General features: G+C 43.2%; 2 protein-coding genes across 2 annotated transcripts; one reads left to right on the top strand and one right to left on the bottom strand.

The window, feature by feature from the left end:
• The first annotated feature begins 4,340 nt into the window (after positions 1–4,340).
• LOC108609101 (uncharacterized) lies at positions 4,341–5,753 on the top strand. Its single transcript, XM_018000795.2, has 3 exons — positions 4,341–4,499; positions 4,564–5,354; positions 5,413–5,753. Exons 1-3 carry the CDS (start codon positions 4,485–4,487, stop codon positions 5,423–5,425), a joined length of 819 nt encoding a protein of 272 aa, XP_017856284.1. The 5' UTR covers positions 4,341–4,484; the 3' UTR covers positions 5,426–5,753.
• A 3,989-nt stretch (positions 5,754–9,742) lies between these two features.
• Cpr92F (cuticular protein 92F) lies at positions 9,743–12,902 on the bottom strand. The gene is made up of 2 exons (XM_018000794.2): positions 12,698–12,902; positions 9,743–11,417 (listed from the first exon to the last, which is right to left on the bottom strand). The coding sequence occupies exons 1-2, from the start codon at positions 12,707–12,709 to the stop codon at positions 10,284–10,286; spliced, it is 1,146 nt and encodes a 381-aa protein (XP_017856283.1). The 5' UTR covers positions 12,710–12,902; the 3' UTR covers positions 9,743–10,283.
• Positions 12,903–13,899: the final 997 nt, after the last annotated feature.

The following is a 13,899-nucleotide window of genomic DNA, read 5'->3' on the forward strand; positions in this document are numbered from 1 at the left end:
AAGCAAGCACTTTGCATAGATGATTTCTGAGCTCCGTTACTACAAGAATGACTCTGAGTGTAAATTCAACTTAAGCTGAGAGTGGAACTTTGTCTGTGCTCGAAGTGCGTCATTGCTGCGTTGTTATTGCTGTTAGCACCAATTATGAGATACAAAACTTTGCAGAACAATATTGTTGGTCCAAATGTAATTCGGGCCATGGGCAAAGCCTTCAAGTGAAGCAGAAGTATCTACATATAATATAACATCGATTTTCGAGTATTCGACCTTGGTAAATCTCAACTCAGCTCTACTCCAAATAGCAGAATGCTTCTTGCGTCAAATTGTCCGTGCTTAACTTGAGCGCATTATCAACTAACTATGACGAAATCATAACAGATATAAGGCGAGGCTGGTGAGGGATCCGGATAATGCTTAGCCTATCGATAAAGTAAACCAAATTGATGGATGGGCGACAGCGGCGAATAGCTTGCGGTGTTGCAAAGTAAGCGCCAGACAAGCTGGCGACAGCAGGCTGCTGATAAGCCCTCAGGGCTTCAATGCGAGTACTATAAATAGAAAGTTCTTGTTACAAGAGATTTACCAAAGGCTTTGCACATGAGCTGCCCCAAATTAAAGAGCACCAAGACTGTAGGCCTTAAAGTTTTCTTACTTAAAGTTAGCCAAGCGCATGGCTTTGCCTCGGCTATCATTGTTGTAGCTATTGGCATTGGCGATCCGCCGAAAAATATAAGTATGGGGCTGGTCGTAAATGTTTTACTCATTAGCAATCGCGTGAAAAGCTCAATAAATGCCTTCAGTCCATAACAGGGAGCGAAACGCTGCCGACGAATGCAATCAAACTGAAATCGAAAACTAAAGAAACAATACAAATGCCGTTATGATATGAGCATAAAAGCCAACACAAGCGGCTGACTCAACCAAAACCAATTTGTCGGCGCCCAATAAAAACAGTAAAAACAATAAAAATATTGCTACACTTATTAAAGTGCACACATTCAGCTCCACGCGTTTTATACGGTTTCATACAAGCTCTGCGTAATCGTTTTCAGTTTATTTCTTACTTTTTTGCCCCGCTAATGGGCAACAAGTACCACATATGAGTTCAATAAATATCTGTGCAAATATCTGTTGGCAGTCTCGTAAATCGTTATATATATATTTATGTCTGTAGCAGTTCATACGGCTCAGCTATATTTGCCAGGCAGTTTGATGAGCTCATCATATACATTTAATATAAGCGCACTTACGTAGCGTACTTAAGCGCAATTTCAAATATTTTCGCAGCAACTCAATAGCTAATTTAAAAAAAAAAAAATAAAAAAATAATTTTTTTTTTTTTTGTTTTTTTTTTTTTTTTTTGTTTGTATATATATTAAAAAATAAATAAATAAATAAATAAAAAACTTTTTTGTTAAGAGTAAAAATTGCTTAAATTTGTCATTTTAATAAGTTTTCACTAAAAATTAGTTTGATCAAGATGCGAATCAAATAAATAGAACGATGTACTAATATAAATATAAAATAATAATAATAATAAAACACATTTTACCCTGATTTCTCATTTTTATTGCGTTAGCCTAAAGTCTAAAGTAAAAATCTGATATACTTTTCCTATGATGATATTATGACAATAGTCTCGCATAGAATTTAGCTAGGGAACTCTAGCTGAGCAATAAATATATTTTTCATACATTCATCCAATCGCAATAACAAATGGCATAGAAGTGAACTTTAACGTGGAGATCTATGATTTATTGTGATTTAAATGCGGCTTGTTCTGTGCTCTACTCCAACCACACTATATTACGTTTGTCTGGCGGAGCATTCTTTTGATATTGATGGGTTTGTCGACACTTTCAGCATGCTGCATATTGTGACAGCTGTAACAACATTTGACGCTCGCCGTAAATGTTATGCCCGGAGCTTTTGGCTTCTATATGCCACTTACGGCGAGCAGTCAAAGTTCAGTTCAGAGATTGTGTACTTTTTGTTGCGTCAGCATCATGTGGAAGTACTTCAACAAACATCATAAATCATCTCGCACGGCTTACCATAAAGGTGAAACGGAAATGCAGTTTGAATAAATGTGCTTACACGAGTTTACTATTTACACACATATTGTTTAAAGCGCAGAGAAATATGGCTAAAAAAAAAAAAATGTTAAAATATATAATACAAAATATAGTATTTGCAAAACGTATCAAAATATATACAATATTACTTTTAAAATCTCACAAATGCTGATATATGATATTTATAAATCTGTACCTCTCGGGAACAATCCATTGGGTTGGCAGTAAATAGATACCTTGCGACCGTTGCTTTTCCGACTTCATTTAAAAATAAATCCTGAAAGCAACTATCATGGCTAACAATGGCTGGCAATACATCTTTTTTAATTAGATACATGGGCGTACGGTGAATCAACGATTGCAATCATGTGTCGCACTAATGATGTTGATAGAATATACCCAGAGACAGCTGCACGAGATGCTGCTGATGTGCTGTTCACATGTTCTGATGGGCATTCGTGTGTGTAGGGCAGGGCCATATATCACACATACGCCGCATTGCTCATTACGCATTCGCCCAGTAGTAATCATTTCTGTAAACTGTTTTCGATCTGCGCTTCGTGTGGTTTCGCCCTCGCATTGTTCCAATACCCACGCCCACACAAAACGCATATGCGAGGCACGTAGAAGCCTTTTTGTGTCCCACAACAGCAACAACAGCAGCAACAACATCATGGAAGTGTGCTGTCCGCCCATCAGAGTCGATGGCAACGTCAACTTGACTCGCCTGTCAGTCAGCTAACAAATGAAGCACCGTTGAGGCTCTGGCAAACTATTTATATGCGGCCGCCAAGGGCGTGGCCAGGGTGTGCCAAGGGAGCGGCTAGGATATCTATGGTATGTGAATGCTTTCCTCCTTGCTGGGGCACAGCCTAGACATTTATGGGCAGCATATTTAAGTCGATTGGCGCCTCTGTTTTGATTAATAGCCCGCGCGACGGGCTCCACCTTGGACAGTGGTCAATGCTTACACTGACGCGCAGAAATATTTGCAATGACAGCTAAATTGAATCTCGGTAGTTGTTTTGGCCAAATGCACAGCGTTGGCATCATTTCGCGTGCCAGTCGCGTTCCAGCGTCTGTCCCTGGGCTAATTGACTGCAAGTTTGCTAATGCCTTGGGGAGGGGTAACTGGCTAACTAGTCAACTAACTAACTGGCTCCACCCCAACATCCTTTGAGCATACACGCTGCGCCTTTTTATCAGCTGTTGCCACACGCACAAACAATTTAGTTTTACTAAGTTGCCAGCTCGCCCTCCCCTGGGTCGCTGTGAATAATGTGCCGGGCTTTGAAGCTGAATGCCAAGAGTAGCCAAAGAGGCATGGGACAGCAGACGATGCAACGACGACGAGGACGAGCATGATGATGATAATGGCCTCGTTTCTATTACTTGCTGCTTGTTGCCCTCTCGTTGTTGTTGTTGATGTTGATCTTGTTGTTTCTGTTATTCGGGCTTGTTGACTTAATTGATTTAGTGAGCGCAGCATAGAGTTTAATAGACGTTCATTATTTGTGTGCAGTCCGGACGAAACAGCAACCACAGCTGCCACAATCGGTCCCTCAGCTGGCAATTAATATTTGCCACCACTGTGTTACACATTGGACACGCGACGCAGAATGTGGAAACCGGTTGAGTAACTCCTCAAACGCCACATTTGCCTACAACATGGCCACAGCTCGCATGCAGTCGGCGACGCCAACGCCGCCGCCTGAGCTGCCTCCTCCCAGTGAGCTCAGATTCTTGACTGCTGGCACATGACCATGAATGGCATCTTATCTCGACGTTGTGCCAGCGCTGTCAGCGGTTGCACTTAAGTGGGACGACATTATAATTATTTATTAGTAAATCAACTAGTGAGAAATTTCAAGAATCTTGATTAAATAATCGAATCCCCGTCCTGATACCCTATGCCACTAGTTCCATAGGCATTATACACTCTAGGAATTGATTATTGCACTAAATATATTACAGGGTAACTATTGAGTCATACTGCCCTCGAGGAATAGCCCTAGCATAACAAGAATTCATTCATTCAACTATTGATCACAGAAAAGCTTACTGCGTATTTGATTGAACGGGTGCTGCGAACTGAATTGCGCATATTAACGCGATCATTGTGTGATGTGTAATTGCTGTTCGTTATTATATTATAATAGTGCATTTTGTTATAATTAACTGGGATCGAACTTGATTTATGCGGTTGCATGGCTGCTGTAGAAGTAGAAGTCGATACCATTTATAGACAATGTCACCGTTTGTAGCCCAGTTCCAATTAATCAACCAAACAGCTTAAAGATCATATATAAACTATGTTAGGGCATTGCCAATGGAGTCAGTTCCAGCTCAGCCTCAGCGGAGATCGGACTCAAAAGGGACAATAAGTATCCAATTGAATTGCTCAACAATATGCGAACAACAGCGGTAAGCAATTAATGGAATTCAATTAATGCCTGTTTCGCAGATTGAACATCATTTACACCTGCAGCTGCTGCTGGCGCTCGTGGGCGTATTGGCCGCCCACCATATTGATGGGGGCATGGCGCATGTTGTGCCATTAACACTGCCAGTGGCAGGCACTTATTTGGTGGCACAGCCTTCGCCTGTTTTGCTGCTGGTGCAGCCGCCAGAGGATGATGGCAGCTATAAGCCGCCAAATGGCGCCGATGATGGACTGTGGAAGCCGCAGCCCGGCCTGGAGGGCGAATATGTGGAGTCCTCCACGGGCAGTGGCGATGCGATTGGAGAGGCTTCCTCTGCGGCTGCTAATGCTGCTGATGAAGCTGGTTCAAGTGAGGCAGATGCTGCTGCGGCTGCTACGGCCGGTGCTGCGGCTGGTGACGAGGGTGGTGCTGGTGGTGCTGGTGGTGCTGGTGGTGGCGGTGGTGGCGGCGCAGGACAGGCAGGACAAGCTGGTGGCATTTTAGGCGGTGCTGGAGGCACCGGCGGTTCTGGTGGCGCTGGCAGCGCCGGTGGTGGCGGCGCTGGAGGTGGCGGCGGTGGCGGTGGTACATTGACATCCGGCGAGAGCGGCCAAAATGGAGAGCCTGGTGGACCCAGTCCAGCTGGTGCACAGCCGGATGGCGAAGATGGTGCGGATGGAGCAGATGGACCCGACGGACCAGACGGCTCCAAAGGCGGCAAAGGTGGCAAAGGCGGTAAGGGAGCACGTAATGGTGCCGGAGGCGGCGGTGGTGGCGGTGGCGGTGCACCTCAACCAGCACCGGCTGCTGTTCTACTTCCGGCCCCCGTCTGGCAACAGCCGGAACTCAATTTGATGTAAGTAGGATAGACCAGAATTTATCACAAAAATTGCTCACATCCTGTATCCTTGCAGCGCCGTGGCCTAACCAACACTCCCGTATCTTCAGCAACAAGTTTAACGTAGTCGTTTAAGTCTCTGTTAGCCATAGGACTAGTCAATTGTGCCAGAATCAAGCAAACGAATATTAAAATTCGAGAATGCCCAAAACGCAACCACTGCTGTTGTTTGCATATGCACCATGGTGGTAAACTCTTGCCCAGTACGAAATGGGAGGTCCTTTTAGTGCTTGCAATAAATCTGCGCAGTTTACAAACTCTCTTGCAGCAGCTGGACAAAGTTTGTAGCCTAGCAGCATCTGTTTGACATCTAAAATAACAATGCGCATTAAAATTCATATTTACTTTGGTCTTGTATCTCTCTCTCTCTCTCTCCCACTGACATTCTCTTTCAATCCCACATTGTTTCTCTGACACCAACCAATTTATGTGTAATTCAAAACTCTTCGCAAATGGCAATAAATAAGCTTATCCTACACGTGTGCCCACAACTATGTTAAAGTTCAAGCATTCATTGTGTCTGCTCTTGGCTTTATTTACTATGCATCAATGTGTGTCATAGCATTAAGCTTTTGACAGCAGCTTTCAACAACAAATTTATCGCCTGCCTAAAAGCAGGCAACAGACGCAGCACCATGTCACTCAGAGCTAAGAGAGCGGTTTATGTCCACTGTATAGCCCCAATTTGGCTCTACGGTGTGCAGATTTGGGGAATATGCGCAAAATCAAACTATAAACGCATACAGGTCCTGCAAAATCGTGTATTGCGGCAAATTACAAACTGCCCATGGTATGTGCGCGGCTCAACTCTACATCGAGATCTGAAACTGTTTACTGTGGAGGAACAGATTGGGAGACACACTAGTCGATATAGTGACAGACTGGCTAGACACCGGAGCAGACTAGCGAGAAGATTGCTTCCTGCGAGACCACTAAGGCGATTAAAACGCTTGGGTTTTGCCAAAAATATGAGATAAGTCGTTTAGGGATACTTGTAAATATATATTTGTAAGTCCTCCTGAATACATCAGAAGGTTAGGTGTTATATAAAAATTCGAATTGTGTTGTTAAGGTACTAAACTTGCATTGTACAGATTCAGCGCTTAAAATATATATATATACAAAAAAAAAAAAAAAAAAAAAAAGTTAGAGAGAGACAGTGGCCGTTACGATATTTAGTTTAAATAAAATGTCAACCGCAAATTGACAATTTTAGATATTTTCCATATTGTTTGCCATGCAGCAGTCAGCTGCTGCTGCTGCTACTGCTGCTGCATATGCAACAAATTGCAAGTTTATTGCAACGCACGTTTAACAGGAGCCAAAATCAATTTTCTGCTGTTGCTGTTGCTGCTCCTGCATCGAGCATATTTCCACACCAGAATTTGGCAGAGGAGTGAAAAGGAAGCCCGTAGAAACCGTCTGCCACGCAGCAATCAGCAATCCGAAATCGCATTTCACATTTTCCGCTGCTTACTTTGTTGTGCAAATGCGCGAAACGATTCCAGTATTTGCAGCAGCAAATTTTGTTGCATTATCTCTACATATTGTTTCAATTTGTTGCTGCTGCCAGTTATTCGGCGGTAATGTATCTCTGTTATTTTCGTGTTTGCTCTTTTGTTTCAGATAATTACGCAACAGTGCAAAATTTTTGAGAGGTTGATTGTGCAGGATATCCAATGCAACGCAATTCAACTGACTTAGCATCATGTATCAGCACATCAATTTAAAGCAATTATTTAAATACATCAATTATTAAATTAAAGACATAGCTGGCTTTAACATTACACTCCTTCTTATTTTATTTATTTTAACTTAACAATCTGAGTTTATGATGAATCAGTTATGACAGAGTTAATGAAAATGTTTGAGTTAACTCTTAGCTTAGCATCCTAATTAGCAATATTTATGAGGTTAGATATGCATTTTTTCCATATGCTGAATATATTTGCATAAAAACCGTATACCCTAATTAAGCATTTAGTATATACAGGAACATATGCTGGAGTCTGACCGCTTCGCGGACTTGTTTTACGCAGCTGAAAACAAAAAGAGAAAACAAATAAATGGAATTTAATTAAAACTAACGGATCTAGGGGCTATCAGCTCTGTAGTGGAGAGGCTAAGGAGATTTTTAATTAACTTGTGTTTGCTGCACAATCCAGCAACTTTCAGTCGGGGCTTGGACTGTAATTATAATAGTTTGGATTTTATTCCAACACTTTAGTTTATTTACATATATTCAAATTGAATCAATTAGGCCATAAATTAAGGCCTCAACCATAAATTAAATTGAAGTAAATACTGAAAACCGCTTCAACAAAAATATGCAAAACGCTGCATGTAAACGCCTACCACAAAATAAAATGCGAAAAAATAGTGTATTGATATACACAATTTGGCGCAGATAGGAGAGAACCAACTGTCGAAAATGGCTTAGTAATTGTGATATTTTATACAAATTGTTGGCTGGCATTTGTTTGCTTAACGGTTCTCGTTGCTGCTGTTGTTGTTGTTGTTGTTATTGTTGTTGCTGGTGCTACCAAATTGGTCGCTGGGCTGGAAGTGACCCTCCAATTAAACGAGGCTCTCGCCCAACTGGTTGCCAAATTGGCGGTGCATGCAAATGAGCCGCAAAGCGCCGACAACAGAGTTCTTCGAATACTATGAAATATGAAAATTCAAAAATTCCGAAAATACAACAAAATGAAAGAGAAACAATGAGGTAAATCGTGGCAAGAAGCAAGCAGCCACCTCGCTGCCACTTGTGCAAATCAACGCCGAAAATTGCAATAATAAAGTTGGCAAAAATGATTTGCGCCAACAGCAATAGCAGCAGCAACAACAACAACAACAGCAACAGCAAAAGGCACCAACATCAACAATGTAGCACATTCACTTTTGACGTGGGGTGGGCCACGCCTCACACTTGTGGCAAGCTGCACAAACGTTGCGGTCATGCTACCGTTGCAACGCCTGCAACAACAGCAACAACAGCAACAGCTGTGGCTGCCCCACTATCTGGGCTGACCATTTAAGCGGCTGCTCGCAATTTAAATAATTTCAATTGCGCTTTATTGTTTTTGCTCGAGCATAATTAAATTAGATTTCATCGAGCCACAGACGTGATCCTTAACTACACCTGTCTCTGGCGAAGGTCACTCGAGTGAGCTCAAATACAGATTTGTTGCCAAATGCACCTCTAATTAAATAGCTCCATTTTATTGCCTTTGCGACCCAGCCAGCCTAAGCCCGTTAAATGGCCTTTTCAGCCGGCCAGGTTGGCATCGGGTTGCTTTTCGGGGCTCCGTGACCCTTCCGTTATTTATGCGAATCGAACAGTGTTGGTCACTTGTGCTCTGACCTTTGCGTGTGCGGCGTAGATTGTTAATTTTTAATTAGTCGTTAGCCACGTTGGGCATTCCCTCTAATTGACGTCGAGCCGCCAAGGTTATTGATTAGTGCAAAGGTTGCATTTCAATTTATGGCCCACCGACATGAGGTGTACAAATTAATTCCAGCCCGAGGCTAACGCCAAACAGTCACACAAATTGAAAAGCGCCCATGTTGTGTTAGTTCATATTTGTTACTGAATTACCCGCAAACAGCCCGGAGCGAATCCACACAGCAGGAGCGATGCATGATGCGAAAATTCGCAGTGAAAATAGTGCAAGCTCGATTTTCCGCATTTGATTGATTGCTTGTCTCTTTCACTGAAATCCTTTGGATGCCATTCAATGGAGACCCAACACTTCCCCTCCAAGCCCCACACACACTTTTGCATTCCTGCTCAATGGCATATGCACATTTCACTCGAAGCACTGCATTCATCTTCGAATGTTCACATATTTGCGATTCTAGCTAGTATCCTTAGCTGGGTATATACCTACATATATGTATGTGCATATACATACATATACAAGCCGGTCACAAGGCTTGCACTGTTGAACATTCTAATGGAATTTCAATGGAATGCGTACTAATGCTATAAAATGTGAAATGCAATTCAGATAGATAAATACTAGCCCCGCCGAGGGAGAGGAAAAAAAAACTGTGAAATTCACAGTTCGCAATTCTTGGAACGAAACAGAAACTAAAAGAGTTCCAGAGCTCTCCAGTTGAATGAGTTTCATTTTATTCAATTTAGTTTGATTGTTTCCCCAGAAGTTTGTATTCAAATTCGCCAAATCAACTAGGACCAATAAAAGTAAATATGAGTTATATGAAAATCATATTTTCGAAAATGCGAGCCATTTTACAATAAATTGTTGCATTTAAAAAAATAATTGGAAATAGAATGAGTATTAATTACAAGTTTAGCTGTTCCCAATTAAAACGATTGAGTGTTCAAATACATTTTTGCAGTTTATTTGTCTGTTTGCAGTTTCATATAATATATAGATACATAACTCGTACAAGATTCATTGAAAGTTACAACAATTATTTACAACATTCTGGTTCAGAGTTGCTCAAAGCAAAGTTAAATCGAAGAGTTATAGACAAAGGAAATCAGAAGAGTTTGAGCATCAAGCTGATGTCGGTCGAAGACAGAAAGAGTTATACAGTATAAGAACAGTATAAGTAGAGTATAAGAGCTGAAAATAATCATTGAGAGTTCAAGAGTTGAAAAGGACGAGGTGCACTACTCGAAGCGATCCGGAGAGTTGGCGGGCAAGTGAGACAGCAGCTCAGATCTCCCATGTGTAGTCCTTTTCCGATCGAGTGCGTGTGTGTATGACAGGGATGTAGATATGTAGTTGCAGATAGTTAGACAGGTGGCGTGAAAGAGACAGCTGCCTTCGGTAGTCGTTAGAGAGTCGGGCAGATTATATAGAAGAGCTCGTCGTTATCGTTGTGGTGAATGGCAGACTCTGGCAGATCCTCGACTTAGTAGTGGTTGTACTGCTCACGGTACTGGCCATCATCCTCGTGCGCAGAGCCACCGTAGTAGCCACCGTGGGAGGCAGCACCGTGACTGGCCGCTGCCAAGGCGCTCAGATGCGCGGCACGGGCATGCTGCACCTCGGCGGGCTCAACGGGCACACCATTGTGGATGACCGGGATGTGGATGGGACCCTTATGCGCATAGCCGGAGGAGTAACTCTGGGCGTGACTATCGTGGCTGGCATCCCAGCGGCCGTCATAGCGACCATCGTCCCAGGAGCTGTGAGAGCTGCTGGCCGCGGAGGCCTGGGAGAGAGCGGCGAAGTGGGCGGCCTTGGCGTGCTGCACTTCGGGTGTATCGACGGGCACTCCGTTGTGGATCACAGGCACATGGTAGCCACCGTGGGCAATGGGAGCGATGGCATGACCGGAACGAGCGGCAGCGTGGGCAGCGAAGTGGGCGGCCTTGGCGTGTTGAACCTCGGGAGTCTCGACGGGAGTACCATGGGCATGAGCCACCTGACCCAGAGCCTTGGCATGGGCAGCATAGTGTTCAGCCTTAGCAGCCTGCACGTCGGGTGTATCGATTGGCACGCCTCCATGGGTGAGGGGCACGTGAGCAGGAGCAGCACCATAGGCCCAGCCACCGCCATAGATCGAACGCTTGTACAGATGATGGCCAGCATTGTGCGCGGCAGCGGCATGAGCAGCAGCATGGGCAGCCTTGGCGTGCTGAACTTCCGGTGTGTCAACGGGGACGCCGCCATGGGTGAGCACCGGGATGTGGATGCCATGCGGATGCTGAGCGTATGGCACGTAAGCGGAATGGGCAGCGGCATAGACGGGAGCTACATGGGGCACAGCTGGCGCTTGTGGCAGATTGGTGCCAACAGCATTGAAGCCATGATGTGGATCCGCAGTATACGATACAGACTGCAAATGTCCGTGTCCATCGACATAGGAATAGGAGCCGCGCGTGGTGCCATCATGAGCGCGGGTCTCGTGCTTCTGTGAGTTTGGATCTGCGTAGCCGTATGAATAGGTATGGCTATGAGGGTCCAGATGCTGGTACTGTGTGGAGACAGCACCATGCCAGGAGGCGGACACTGTCGAGATGAGCAGCACGGCGGCAATCAACTGCACAAGACAGAAATAAAGAGAGCAAGGGAAAGAGTATAATTAAGAGTTAGCCGTGCTTATGCCATAGCTTATGCAGATACCTAACAGCTCACGGCACCCGGGCAGCGCAATAATTGTGCTTGTCAGTCAGTCGGTCAGTCTTTGAAACAATTTCTCTGGCGATTGCCTTTCGCCTGGCCAACCTGGCAATCTGGCCGACCGCCTCTGTGTCTGCTCGGCCCATCCACACAGCACTCTCTTATATATCTCTGGCTTACTATTAAGCTCCATCAAGCGAAACGTTCGATTTGATTTCGCTTTGAGATATTACTTGGCTAGCCAAGTGCCCAAGCAGCCAAGTAGCCAAGTATTACCGCATGCGAGGCCGCTATTATGTGGAGCAGCTGTGGAGCTACTAGCTGCGAGAGGTGCGGTGGCTAACCGACATGCAACATGTCAACGGCTTATCAGTTAAAATTTGTAGTGCTTGATGGCAACGGTCTCTGATTTCTGGGTGGTTTCTGTGTCACTGGACATGCAGCTGGAGTGTTGTGTAAGCTCCATAGCTTGCTGCAGGATTGCTTAAAAAATAACTATATGAAAGGTCGCAGATATTGCAAATATTATTCAAATAGAATAAAATATTTTTATAAGAAATAATTAATACACATAAATGAATATCATGTATTATTTGAAATATTTAAAAAGAAATCGTTTTTAAAATTAAATTTCCAAGAAAACAGCGATTTGTCCATTGCAGAAGCATGGAACTGCTTGGAAAATAACTATAAAAAATATCGTTAATATCTTAACTGTTTTTAAAATGATTAGAAGAAACCGTTTTTCAGATTGAATTTCAAGCAAAATATTGTTTTATCCAATTAAGTAGCTTGGAAGTGCTTAGAAAATAATTATAACAAAGGTATTTAATATCTTAACTGGAATAAATATTTAATATGCCATGTATAATTGGAAACGCTTTAGGGGAAGCCGTTTTTAAGATTCTGTTTCAACGAAAACATTTATGCAATGAGGAAGCCATGAAATTGCGATATTAAATCTCAGTGGATACTGCTTCTATATCTGTTAGCTTAAGGTTTTTTTTTTTTTTTTTTTTTTTTTTTTTTTGCTGTTGTTATAAATTAAGTCATTTACTTCCGCAATTGATCCATTCATAACTTACAATATTTTATAAGACATTTCAAAACTTGGTTTGATTATTTATTGTGTCTAGCACTTAACTTGTCGGTAATTATCCTTTTTAGCATATTTTGTAAAATATGAGTTTGTTTACTTACAAATGGCTTCATTTTTGTTTACAAAGCGTAAATCACAAGTTGAGTTGGGTTAAAAAGAAACGGTGGTTGGCCGTTCACAGGAGTAGGGTTAGCTGGGAAGTAACACACACGACACGGCACAGTCACTGGTCGCTGGTCGCTGGACGCTGGTTGAACCTCCTAGAATCTCGACTAGGACTGTTAACGAACTGTGCTGACTGTTGGCTGACGGCTCTAATATATACCACCAGAGACGGCGTCGGCTGAGAAGCCGGCGACTGCGCAAAGACAAAGACAAAGACAAAAGCAAAAGTAATAACCAGAGCAATTCACACACACACACACACCATGCCACAATAACAGTAAATACAATAAGAGCAATAGCAGAACAATGTGGCACAAAAGTAATCGAATTACAACGTTAATCGCGGCTCGAAGCGGGTTTTAGCCAAAAGCCGAAGTGGAAGCCGAAGCCGAAGCGGCAGTCGCAACCGCTGCAGAATCGAGCCATGAATGTTGTCCATACTTGCTGCCAGCGGGTTTATAGCTAGAAATGGCTATAAAAATATATACTATATGGTACGCATATGCACATACGTCTGTAGCTAAGGCTGCTGCATTTTGCGTTGCGTTTGTCACTGCAAATGCTGCCCTGACCTTGCTTTCGATCGGCTCAAACGTTATGGCCACGTCGGATAAGAATTTTAATTGCTATCTTGGCGGGTTTTTTACGACTTTTTTTGTTTTTGGCCGTTTTGTGAGCGCGTTGGTGAATGCGAATGTGTGGGCATTTGAACTTCCGTGGATTGAACAATTAGTACTCATTATTCGGCATATACACTTTATGTTCGATCTTATCGGCGCGTGCCTTTCCAAAAAGAGAAAAATGCCCAGAGACCACGCCCGCAAGCGCTCACATCAGCCGGTAACAAGGGGCCCATGCCTAAGCATGGGCAGCAAATTAAAAAATTCTTATGAATTCGCTATGCTAGTGCGGTGCTTAGGGAGTTGCAGTTGCCATGGCTTGCAACATGCCACGGGGCACAACCGAAATTCGACGAACAAAAAAATATTTTTAAAAAGTTGAAAAAAAAAAAAAAACACAAATTGTAAGCCAATTTCTGGGCGTTTTGCCTCTTTAATCATTGAACTGCATCGAAAACGGACTGAAACGAAAAGTTTGCAAATTAAAAACAAAAGCATAGCGTACAAAACAAAAGACA

This window comes from Drosophila arizonae, chromosome 2 (genome assembly GCF_054131065.1).
Source record: "Drosophila arizonae isolate 15081-1271.41 chromosome 2, UAZ_ARI_1.0, whole genome shotgun sequence".
In the NCBI taxonomy this organism is placed as follows: Eukaryota; Metazoa; Arthropoda; class Insecta; order Diptera; family Drosophilidae; genus Drosophila; species Drosophila arizonae.